The following is a 12374-nucleotide window of genomic DNA, read 5'->3' on the forward strand; positions in this document are numbered from 1 at the left end:
TATTAATGTCTTGGACACATTTGACTTATTTTAAAATGCATTTTTTATCCTAATATTTTTAGTCTGTCTTCTCTGTCTCATTGCCATACTGTAAGTCCCATTGTCAGCTTCACATTTGGATTTTACAGTTTCAAAGTATCCTTCAAAGCATACAATATTATGGTCACAGTTCCCTAATAGTTCTTTCATCTCTGGTTGCTTGTTTGTTTTCATTTGAATAAAATGAGAATAATACAATCATTTACTTTTATACAGTAGGTGCTCCTACAAAAGGATGAAAGCAGTTAGCAGTGTTTTTCATTTAAATGGAAGTTTGGGACAAGTTTAAATTCTAATCTCACACTTCCACTTTCCTACACATTCTGTACAGTATAAATATATCTCTTATATGATGACCATGTTTCTGGTGATTCCAATAACAGAATTGTCAGCAAATTGGAAGCTTCTATCTCATGCATTTGGGTTTCTACTGTAACTACCTGGTCTTTGTTTTGTTTTTCCTTTTGGGTTCTTTTTAAGACTTTACCCTCTCAGGTATCTTTCTTTTAGATTTTCTTTAGATTGAAGCATACATCTTTCAAGGTTATTTTAATTAGCAAAGAGTCCATTCTAGGGATGAATTTCTTTTAAGGTTTCTTGTTGTAATTGGTGGGATGGGTTAGAGAACATCTTAAATTTAAACCAACTGGCTTAACAGCATTTGAACAGAACTGAGTGAAGGGTTTGTTTTGTTATCTCAGTGTTTGGAGGTTTGCAGTGGAACTTCACAGATCTTTCTTATTTTTGTTCATCTTAATCTGTCTTGAAAGTAGTTCAGCAACCTTTTTTCATCTTCAATCCACAGAACACGTGTTTCATGACCTAGTTCTTGAACAACAGTCTACTTTCCACTCACTAATCTCACACAATCTTGATGAAAACAGAGATGGCAAACCACATCCTTTATCTTTTTTGTTCCTTGTATGTTACTGTTTACAAAAATGGTGTTTCAAGAGAAGTGTGAATACAGCATCACACACACATGGTTGTTAAGGCTGAACACATGTTGAATGATGCTGCTGAAAGAATCGGCCTTTGTTGGATCTGTAAACAATATTCTTGAGTTTACAGATGTTTTGGAGAAAAGCTTCCCTTTTCCATTTCTGTTTCTGATTTAATATGAGCTAGGATCTTTTACATGTGATTTGCCCCATCCCAACCTTCAATTCTAAAGTATTTTTGGGGGAGATTGTGGGATCTAGTCTTGCATGGCTTTTGTAGTGTGCCTGCTTAATTATGTTATTAAATTGTCTAAAAATAAGCAGCAGATGATAAGAGTTCTGGACTTGTAACTTCAAGTTTGTAGGTTCAAATCCCAGCTGAGACACTACTGTTGTATTCTTGAGTAAGGTGCTTCGCCCTCATTACTACAATAAAATACCTAGCTGTAAATGAATGAACATGTACATATCTTCAAAAAAGGCCAAACGAAGAGCATAGATATGCTGAAAAAAATGTTTACTATATAGCTGATAAATAGGTATAGCCTCCTTTCAGAAAATTTTAATTCCTATGTGGGAATTCAATTCTACCGTATCAAGCCTTATGTGACTACATACAAGAAAATTAGAAACATGCAATGAAAATTCACACATTCTTCTCTCAACAGTCTTTTAATGTCAGAAACACAATTTGGAAACTACTAAGGAATATAGATGATTCTGCATCTGTATACAGGTTTGAAAAAAGGATTTTCAAGAGACTTGTGAGAAAGAAAATGATTTTAATTCTCTATATAAAGAGAAGGTACAGAAAGGAAACAAATGGTTTTCACAAATTATATTTAACATTTTTTACAGAGTTAAAACAATGTATAACAACAGCAAATATCACTTCACTTAAGGATTAATCTAGATAATGTTTTCTTTTTGCCTTTCAACTTTCAGACACAGTTGAGTTAATTTTTCCTCTTCGTTTTTATATCCTACACAGGATATGAAATATCAGACAGCTGAAAAAGCGCATTGTAGATATTTGGATAATTATATAATTACAGCACAAAATAATAGAAGCATCAGACAGTACAAAACAACAATAACTGACAAACTTGTCAATATCCAGATTGTAGATTTGGCTTTATAAACAAATACATATATTGCCTTAATGATAACAGGAGAGGTGCCTTTACATTTACTACAGTTGTATGGTACTTCAGTTATGAAGGTTTACATTTACTTACAGTTGGATTAGTTTATTTTGAAGATTAATTTGATTGTTTGTCAAGTAATGTGCATTGTAACCACTAATAACATATTGCTTCATAAATTCCAAAATAAATGTCTTTATTGACAGAGTTGCAGAAAACAAATACTTTATTTTTAGGATTTATGACAGACACAGAGTTCATATAGGTAAAACACTCATGTGTAATTCAGGGTATTAAAAAATTCTTTAGTGCAGCAGTAATTCACTTATACACTTCTGCATACCTCATTGCAAGTGATACTGTTCCCTTATAATTTTTTGGAACAAAAGGAAACTGAAGTTATACGATTGGTAGAAGGTCATGTTAGTGCCAGTCCCTAATCCTATAGCACATCATCGTTACCAGAATGTAAAGGAAATATCCTTTTATAAGCAAATAGAAGTTTCACATCTCTTCTTATGTGACTGGTTTTACAATCCTTCAGTTGTAATGTTTTCCTGAATTTCTCTGTGGAATAAAAAACAAACAAATGTCATGAAGCCATAAAGTCTCCCTGTACCAAAACTGAGAGTTATTTCACAATAAAACATGATTCACTACAGTACCTGTGTCTCACATTACAACCTTTCCTCACCATACTATAGAAAATGATAAACTGACTTAAAGAAAAGTGATTTTCATCAGCATTTCCTTATTTGATCTGTTTTGGTATTCCTTTTTCACTGTATTCCTTGCTGTTGTTGCGTCTATTGATTCTTCTGTACCTGCTTTGTAGATTTTTGATTATATTTCTAAAAGTGGTATCCCTTTTATAATGTTTTAAATACTGTAACATTTCAGTACTGTTTACATCTATGTTCATCAAATATTTTCATATATTTAGAATTTCTATGTAACTCTAAATTATAAAGTAAAAAAAACACATAATCCTCTTTTGTCTACAGCTGGAGACTTCATGCGTGGTGAAGTGGCTAATTGAGCTGAAGAAAACTGGAGATGGACATGTGGCAAGAGTTCTTAATTTTCTGGATACTGGTTCTGTCTGTTCAGTTTCCTAAAGCTCTTTCAATGGTAATTTCTACTCATAGTACACAGGTGTTAAATCCGAGTTTAATCTGCTTATCTCACTGCACAACTTGCCGATTTCTAAGGAGAATGTCAATGTGTGTACAGTATATTGAATTTCAATATTTATAAACAGCGTAATTTCCACTGAATTTTACTAGGAAATTGATTGAAATAATCCCAGAACTGTATTAGAGCAAATGAACAGGAGACTTAATATGTATTAATTTTTGAGGAAAACAAAATGAAAGAGAGGGTGAATGCTCAATTCTAGTGTATGGAATGTTTTAGTTGAAATCAACAGTCTTTGTTTGTGTGGAAGTCTTACCTTTATTTTCCATGCTAGAACAGTCACAAACAGCCCATACATGACAGATTTGCCAAGGAAAATTACATAGTATGCGGATACATTTTTTGTGCTTCCCACGTAAGCATCTAAAACAAGATTGATAGAAGAAGTAACAATGAGCTATCAGAGATTAAAACAAAACATCCAAAAAACTCCAAATAGAACGTGATATTAAGAAATCTAAAATATATTTTGTGGATTTAAATATCCACAGAAAAGTATCAACATATTAAGCAGCTTCAGTGATTCATTTAAAAATACAGTAGATATTTCTAATTATGCAGAGAAACAAATCTAAACATGTATGTGAGGGTAATGATTTTCATGGTAATTAGGTGTTTGTGTAAGGGGTTGTCCATCCACAAATCAAATGCATTCTGGAAGCAGAAGAATTTTCTTGGGTTTAGTCATTTGCTCTATGAGAACTAATGTATCAACAACAGCCTTCGTTGAACTGCCATTGATATGGAGACCTAATAATGACACTCAGAATCTTATGCACCAAATTATCACTAAACCTTTATATCAATTAATTGTGTATTATCTAAAAATGCAAGGTAAAATAAAATGTTAGCCAAGATAATGCAGACTTTGTACATTACAGTGTTAAAAGTAGCTCTATACCATTAAAAGATGCTTTGAGTTATATTTAACCTTGGCTTCGTCCTTAAAGTAATGTGATACCATGCATGTTCATGCAGTCCTGACCAGTTGAGGAGAGATCAATGCACCTTATACTGTACCCCCGAGCAGCTGGAGAGGCTAGTAATAGGCTTTAAAAATCATAACAAAAACCTTTATTTCTGTTAATTAGGTTTTCTTTGTTAATTGAGGAAGGTCACATGGTCTTTTAGACACTAAATCATGGAATTCATGATTTGTTATTGATGCTTTGTTATTTAGAATAACATGTAATAAAATGTAAACTTACCTGCAGTGAGGCCACAACCTGCAATTCAGAAAAGAGTAAAGTGTATCAGAGACATGTCAATTAATCACTTCTAATTATTAACCCAAAACTCTAAAACATAGGATAAAGAGGGCCGTAAAGAAGGTCTTTAATACTTCATGGAAAGGATTTATTCAAAATACAGTCTGCATTCTGTTTGTTTTGCAAAGTTTTTTTTCTCCAAACAATGAGTAATCCAGATTTTTTTTTAATATCAACATAATAATATTAATGAAAATAAGTTAAACAGCCTCCTATTTTAAGCTTTATTTGTATTTTAAACCTTTCAGATAAACTATATTCAGAGGTCATGACTCTCTGTGGTCGTTAAAAATCCCAGGGCATTTCTTGTAAAGAGTAGGGGTGTAACCCTGGCGTCCTGGCCAAATTTTCCCATTGGCCCTTATCAATCATGGCCTCCTAATAATCCCCATCTATGAGTTGGCTTTATTACTCTGCTCTGCTCCCCACTAATAGCTGATGTGTGGTGAGCGTTCTGGTGCACTATGGCTGCCGTCACATCATCCAGGTGGGGCTGCACATTGGTGGTGGTGGAGGGGAGTCCCCATTACCTGTAAAGCACTTTGAGTGGAATGTCTAGAAAAGTGCTATGTAAGTGTAAGAAATTATTATAATTATTAATTATTATATTCAAGTTCATAACTTTTTGGTGCACCTGTAGACGGTGCTGGGCATGGGGGAGAACTATGAGAGAAAATGACAGTGCTCTTTTCTTGTTTGTTATATTACTGGATTGTTTTGGCCACCCCAAATTAAAAACAGATTTTATTTAAATAACACCATTTGCCATTCTCACACCTGTGCTGTTTACATCCAGCTCAAGTATGTTTCAGTTCTCCTGTACCTACCCTCTCCATTGATCTGCACTTCATTTTTCATATAGCCGGACCCATTGTAGAAGGAAGTGATGCAGGTGAATTTTTTCTTGGGGTTAAACCAATCTTTTTCTCTGACTCTCAGCCGGCTGGTGATGCTGTACTTCTTGTCGTTGCCCTTGATTGCTGCATCATCTGTCTTAACCCGTTTTGTTTGGTCCTGTCCATTGACTTTCCAAGAAACAGTGATGTGGTCAGGGTAGAAACCAGTGGCCACACACACTAGCGTGGCTTTTTTCTTCTTTTTGATCTCTTCTTTAGAGGGCTTAAGGATTTTGAGGTTCTTGGGTGATGTAACAGGAACACTTGGGTCTGTGAGAAATAAATTTTAGATTAGGGGAGAATAGCAATATATATTTATGTATCAGTGAAAAATTATAACTGACTTCACAATCGGTACCCATTTTGTCACTCAGTAGCAGTTTAAGTTCTTTGCTGCATAGTGTGACTGACTTGTGAAATATGAAATCCATATAATTGTTATTTTGATGTATTATTAAACTATAAAGACATTCCTAATCTCTCTTGCACTGTTAAAATACCTAGGCAATGTTCACTGATTTTTATATCTGCTTTCAGAAGCATTAAATTGGTTGAGAGCATAAAAAAACTTTCAAATATATTATTAATTTCTCCATCGGTTTTATAAAGACTACAATAAAAAATAAAATTATGAATCTGAATACAAACATTATGTTTTTATTATGTTCATATGAAGTTTTTAAATGATTATAGTTAAATTTATTTTGGACGTTTAGTAGCATTATCTTTTTTTAAAAATCGGTCTATAGGACTAGAGCATGATTGTATCTATAGGGGTGTCATAGCATGATACTTCAAAGACATTATGGGACACCTTTGAAATAGTTTTGCTAAACTATAAAATACAGTTGACATTTTCTAGGTCTAACTGTCTGTCGCAAGAGCTTAATGGAATTTTTGTCACCTACAAACTTTTATAATCCCCATACATTTTGTAGCTAGGAGAACAGTAAATCAACAAAATTAATACTGGATAATTCAGGTCAAAAGTTCTAGTAATTAATTAGTTATGTATTTTGGGTTCTACGTTTTTCAGAACTTAAAAAGTTTAAGTTTAGGCGATGTACCAAACATGCTACTCTTTGTAGCAAATAATGTAATTTGCATAAAGCTTTTCATTTCACTTTTAATTGTTGCTTTAATTTATCTAGTATATTTGACTTTTAATACACTCTATCTGTAACTTTCTTTGTATTGCAGATATGCATTTTCCTGGGAATGCAGTATATAAGTTTACATTAGTTTCATATACAGTATAGCACATTACACAGATATCTATGTATTTATTTTGAACTAAGTAAACCAGGATTATTGCACCCGGGAAATTGTCAAAGTAATTTTGTACACTTGAGCAAATTTAGGTTTGCCTTCACAAAAAGGGTGAATTATTATGCAACCATTATATTTTAGCTTTTGATTTGATTTTTTTATAATTGAGCTACTTTCACCCTAAGAAAGTGTTCATTTTGAGCAATTAAAATTTGATTACATTATTCTCTTTAAAAAGTGTTTAGTGCCTATTTCATTCAACAAAATGGGGTATCATTAAAAGGCTTTTTGAAGCGCTGTACATGCCAAATCTGAGTAATACTTCTTTTACTGTAGTTGCTATAGACATTCTTGGTGCTTTCTGAAATTAAGGAGAGAAAAATCATGTTTAGAGAATGGAAGTGCCCTGAAATTGGTTAGGAAAATTATTACAGTACAAAACCAAAACATCCAGTTAAATGTTTTTCAAATGATGACCACTGATACAAGTCAGATACTGTCTCAGTCATATATTGGGAAAGCTTTTAGAGGAACTGACTGAGATCAGACAAGAGACCGTATGTCTTTCTTGCTGCAATTCAAAACAATGAGTCCTTATAAAAAGAAGGCATTAGCCTCGCCACCCTATAACAAACACAACTGTTTTTTTAAATTATCACGAGTCAGAAATATTTTTATAAAACCGTACTTGGCTCTAGGTTTATCGAACTCCTGCTCAACTTTTAAGCTAACTCGATCTAGTGAAGTACCATTAGGATATAGGAAACCAATATTTATCGTTTCTATGACATTTTCTTACTTACCTAAAACAGTTAGTTTTGTTCCTGCACCAAAGTACTGAACATCTGCAGAGCACAGCCATTATATAGTGCATAAAAACCTTTGCTCTCCTCTGCAAAGATAGTGCTTCAAATGGCTGTACTAATGGTTATCCTAAGCAGTCACCATTCCTCACCAAGTCAAAATTAATAATTGTTCCTCATATTGCAATCTTTGCTTCACTCCCCAATGTGGGTAGGATCCAGCTCATTTGAAGTATAAACTACTTTCTAAAAGTTGCCTCTGTGTGAGTTAAATACCCAACCTGTTTTACATAAAGTATCATACCAGTACTGTTCATTTAAAATTTGATTAAACTCATTATTTTTTCAATGAAAATCTAAGTAGCCCAGCATCTGAGTACACAGTCTGTGTATGCAATTTTACCAGCATTGTCTCAAGCCTGTGATTAAAAAACATTCCAAAGCACAGGAATATTCCTGATATAACATAAAATAAGGCCAACCTTTTTAGTAAATTAAAATAATTACATACCCTGCTCGTCAGAGTTTTATCCCAAAATCAACAAATATTTTTTGAGTTACAAACTGCACATTGCTTAGACTTGTAATATTATTTTTACTGAACATAAAAGTTTCATTTAGGCAGCCACTGATTACCAGCATTGGTGAAAAAAGACACAACCATGCCTTTGGATGCCATCCAATAACTACTTTATGTTCTGTAATAATACTGTTTAATGTGACTGAGGTCTTAAATGAGAGCAGCCTTAATTTTTTCCAACCATTTGCTAAATGCTTCGGCAATTATGTAGTATTTTGCTTTCTTACCTAGTACAGTTAATTTTGTTCCTCCACCAAAGTGCAGGGGTGAAGTGTTGGAGCACAGCGCTCTACAACTTTTACAAAAATCCCATCTGCAGTTTTGCATACAATTTGAGAATTTATTTTACTGTTTTCTCTACAAGGGAACAGGTTTTCTCTACAGCTATAACTCTGTGGCAAAAGGTTGAAACAATGCTTTAGTTTAATTTTTTCTTCAACCACAAAGAAACTACAACATTACATAGAATGTTGCTTTTTTAGCCCAGATGAAAGATAAACACCTGCACTCAAATAAGTGCACACATTTCATTAGTCAAAAATAAAGAAGGAGGCCTCTTCAGATAAACATGCAATCTTTTCATTGTTTAAGATCTATAAGATAATGATCGGCATACTGATTAGCATTTTTTCATAAAATACCAAATACTAAGAAGTAAAACATCTTTAAAGCCAATCAAACAATATCTAAATTTAAAGTATACAGTATATAAGTTATATACAAACTTTAAAACATCATATATTCAGTGATTCAAGATTTTAATGATTAGTCTGCAAAGGTTCTTATTTTGAACTTTTTGAGCATCTGACATCATGTGTTATTTGCATAAACTCATTTATTAAATATTTTCTCCATTTAGAAAGGCTGTTTTTTAAATTCTAAAAACACAAATAAATGTAAGACTACATGTATGGTATGGTTATAAATTTAAGACCATACAATATGTCTATTAAATAGAGGTTACCGCAAAATCACAACAAAAAAGTGTAGGTTTTTAAAATTCTAATAATCTGCTGCTTTTATTTTCTATTACAATGTTGCATTATACAGTAAATGCTCTGCTGGTACTTTATGCAATGTGAAAATGTTTATGTCTGCATTAATATAGAAATAGAACTGGATTTCATCTTCTGGTTTGTGTCTGATCAAAGACTAATTTGTCAAAATTACTTACAGTCAGTGAATCAACACTAAGAACATTTGTGCCCTCTGGTAATGCTATTTACCAAGATTTCATATGGTGTAAATATATAGATTTACATATACTTTACTTACAGTGCATACACAAGAGAGTTAATAATAAATATATGAACAGAATATGTTTTTTATGAGATCCACATTAAACCCATCCCACTGGCCAAAGAGCAGCTAGACTACACTGATGAGCCGTTATAAATGTGAGACAGTTGTCTGTGGCAGTTTGCTTTGATTTCTGCTTTTGAGTTAAGTTTTCTAACATTAAGAGTTAATTAAAATTCATACTGTATGTCACTCATACACAATACTATACAGTATGTATGTTTATTTAAAATGAACCAAGAAGGATGACCAAGATCCTTCAGGTCCAAGTGCTGTACATCATAAAGTGAGGCTTGTTTACTGCTTTTGCCTTTTTACTTACCCAGAACTGTTAGCTTTGTTCCCTCTCCAAAGTACAGAGGGTAGCTGCCAGAGCACAATGCTAATATGCTGTTAGAAAACCGAGGAAGTGCCAGGCTATGCTAAAGCTACAGTATACTTTGAAGCCTATTGCATGAGTGACATTAACTCTCACTACTTATTAATATTTGATCATGTACAGTAGGGGCACCTAATGGAAATGATAATTTTGTGAAGTATTATGTGCATTTAATTCAGACTTTTGTCATACTTATCGCCATCCTGTTTTGTTTCTAATAATACTATATATTGAATTTTTTCATGTCATTTTGTGCCATTTCTGGATGTGATTAACTGTTGAGGCTATCTTTCATATTTTGAACTTGCCTAGATGGTCTTTCCTGGTTTTGCTTTTGAGTTTTATGTAATCCAGCTCTCAGATCGGAACCTGGTTTGTATTATAGATTAATGGTTTAAAATCACTTCTCCTAAAGCTAACAGCACATAATGGTTCCCTGCTTAGAAAATGCATTCTTACCTAGAACTGTGAGTTTGGTCCCTTCTCCAAAGTAAGCAGGTTCAGTATTCACATTGTTAAGCAGCTGCAGAAAAACTGCATTTACTCAGAAAATATAAAAGGATTCTGGGCTGTCTGCCAGAGCACCTTGAGTAGGCCTCAAAATACTTGAAATTAGATTACACTGCAAACACAGGGTTTACCAAAGAGCACAATCAAAATATTAATAAATGTTCCTTACTAGACCTTAATCCTGCATAATTCTATTATTATCACGATGCAGTGTTGACAATACTGTAGCAACTATGCATGCCATTAAACGCAGTACTATAGAAACTGATGTAGCCATGTGCTTTTCTTACTTCACAATGTTACATATATTTTAGAGAACCTATTATTCAGGATTCCCAGAAGTGCACTTGACGAAGTGCTCCCGAACACTAAAGAGTGGCTCAGAAGGCATCTTACCTAAAACAATCAGCTTTGTGCCGTTTCCGAAGTACTGTTCTCTGTTAGTACACTCTGTGCTTTACTAGTAGCAAAACCAGCAGCTGCAGGTGCAGAGTTGTGAAATAACTGTTGTGAAATAGGGCACAAGGGTGATTCTCTTCAGCACAGTAGGAGCATAGCTTCTCTCTTCTTTTACAAGCATCTAAACCAAATGCATTCATGCCTTTATAGATTAAAAAAAAACCCATGAGATTTGGTTTACCACTAGGCAGTGTCTGGTTTTACCATAAATTCTGTAAATATAAAGCAGTTTTTAAAGCCCTAATCAAACACCACTCTAGTTTAAAATGAATAACCAGCTAAAGTTCCACAGTGAACAAAGAGACACCGCTGCTGCAGTTGAAGACTTTAAATTTGATCCATCCAACATCTTCCAATCTGTGTATTTTTCTTAAAAAGATATAAAAACAGTTGTGCAGGTATATGTTTTCTAACACAAGGTGATAAAATCTCCATGGTCTTTTAAGTGCCTTTACGATCAAACTATAACCAAAATACAGAGCAAATGAATTTGCATCAGACTAAGCAAATAAGGCAGGGTCTTTATATGTAGTTTCTTAGTAGTGTAGACCAGAAAGTTATTTATTTTACATTTAAATGTAAAGGATCCTGTTTAGCCAAAAAGGGTTAATTTGACAACTATTTCAGCATTAATTTGCCTTAGAATAGGGATTATTATAACATAGCTGGTATAAGTACTTTAATTAAAAAACAGGTCATGGATTTAAACAAAAAAGGCACTATTTTAACTTATTTAAAACCAACTCTTTGTGGATTTTTAACTGATTATTTAAACTATACAGTATAACCTGAGTTAATACCTATTTTAGTGTAGTTTTCCAGTAAGCCATTAATCTCACATTTTCTTTGACATCAGATGTACTTCATTGTACCATATTTCCAGCATTGAGAAACTGACACCAACGTTCAGTTACAGTCCTATATAATTCCTGCTTATATCAGCTCCCTGTGTTGTTCCTACAGTGATTTAATTCTCTTGATAACTAATGACATAGGAGAACTCAAAAGAAGAGAAATGCCTGATTCCCGGTTAAACTCCACTGGGAAGGCATTCCTCGCTGTGGATAAGAAGGAATTTTGTTGTTTTCTTACCTAGAACAGTGAGTTTCGTTCCACTCCCGAAATAAGCAGGTTGATTGTTCACATTGCTTAGCAGCTGCCGAAAAACTGGTTTTACTCAGAGACCAGAAATGGGCTTTGGGCTCTCAGCCAGAAAACACTGAACAGGCATTTAGCACCTGCCAATTTACACTACTGCAGTACAGGGGGCATGAACCTCTGTACCAAACCTTAACAGGCCATTTCATTCTGGTGGCACTGAGTCTTTTCTTCTCAAATTGTCATGAACTTAATTAACTTGCATTGTGGAACTTGCCATTGCAGACACCTGTAAGGGTTGGTCTTCACCTTAGATGGATTCTGAGCCAAAGGAATGCTCAAAAGAATGTCAAAGACCACATGATAATTAACTTCTTATTTAAATCCTCGGTCTTATGCAGCCTCTATGTGATGCCACTACATTCATAATCCTTGTCACTACCCTTCCAAAACACATAGCAAATACATTGGTGTTCAGAACACATTACAAA

At 33.7% G+C, this 12374-nt stretch overlaps 1 protein-coding gene across 16 annotated transcripts in view; it reads right to left on the reverse strand.

Annotated features, from left to right (window-relative positions):
• Positions 1 to 1742: 1742 nt before the first annotated feature.
• Positions 1743 to 12374, reverse strand: part of LOC148653551 (T-cell receptor beta-2 chain C region) — a 219471-nt gene continuing 208839 nt past the window's right edge. For 6 of the 16 annotated variants that reach the window (XM_088648719.1, XM_088648718.1, XM_088648717.1 and 3 more), the window contains exons 3-7: positions 8366 to 8425; positions 5418 to 5756; positions 4531 to 4548; positions 3579 to 3685; positions 1743 to 2692 (exon numbers count right to left, since the gene is read on the reverse strand). In XM_088648719.1, the coding sequence (XP_088504845.1) occupies positions 2666 to 2692; positions 3579 to 3685; positions 4531 to 4548; positions 5418 to 5756; positions 8366 to 8425 (551 nt within the window). In that variant the 3' untranslated portion in view covers positions 1743 to 2665. Of the gene's footprint in view, positions 2693 to 3578; positions 3686 to 4530; positions 4549 to 5417; positions 5757 to 8365; positions 8426 to 9759; positions 9820 to 10722; positions 10777 to 11877; positions 11942 to 12374 lie in introns of all 16 variants that reach the window. The other 10 variants (XM_088648710.1, XM_088648705.1, XM_088648712.1 and 7 more) reach the window with 4 other exon arrangements.

Source organism: Lepisosteus platostomus, chromosome 10 (genome assembly GCF_059453375.1).
Source record: "Lepisosteus platostomus isolate fLepPlt1 chromosome 10, fLepPlt1.hap1, whole genome shotgun sequence".
In the NCBI taxonomy this organism is placed as follows: domain Eukaryota; kingdom Metazoa; phylum Chordata; class Actinopteri; order Semionotiformes; family Lepisosteidae; genus Lepisosteus; species Lepisosteus platostomus.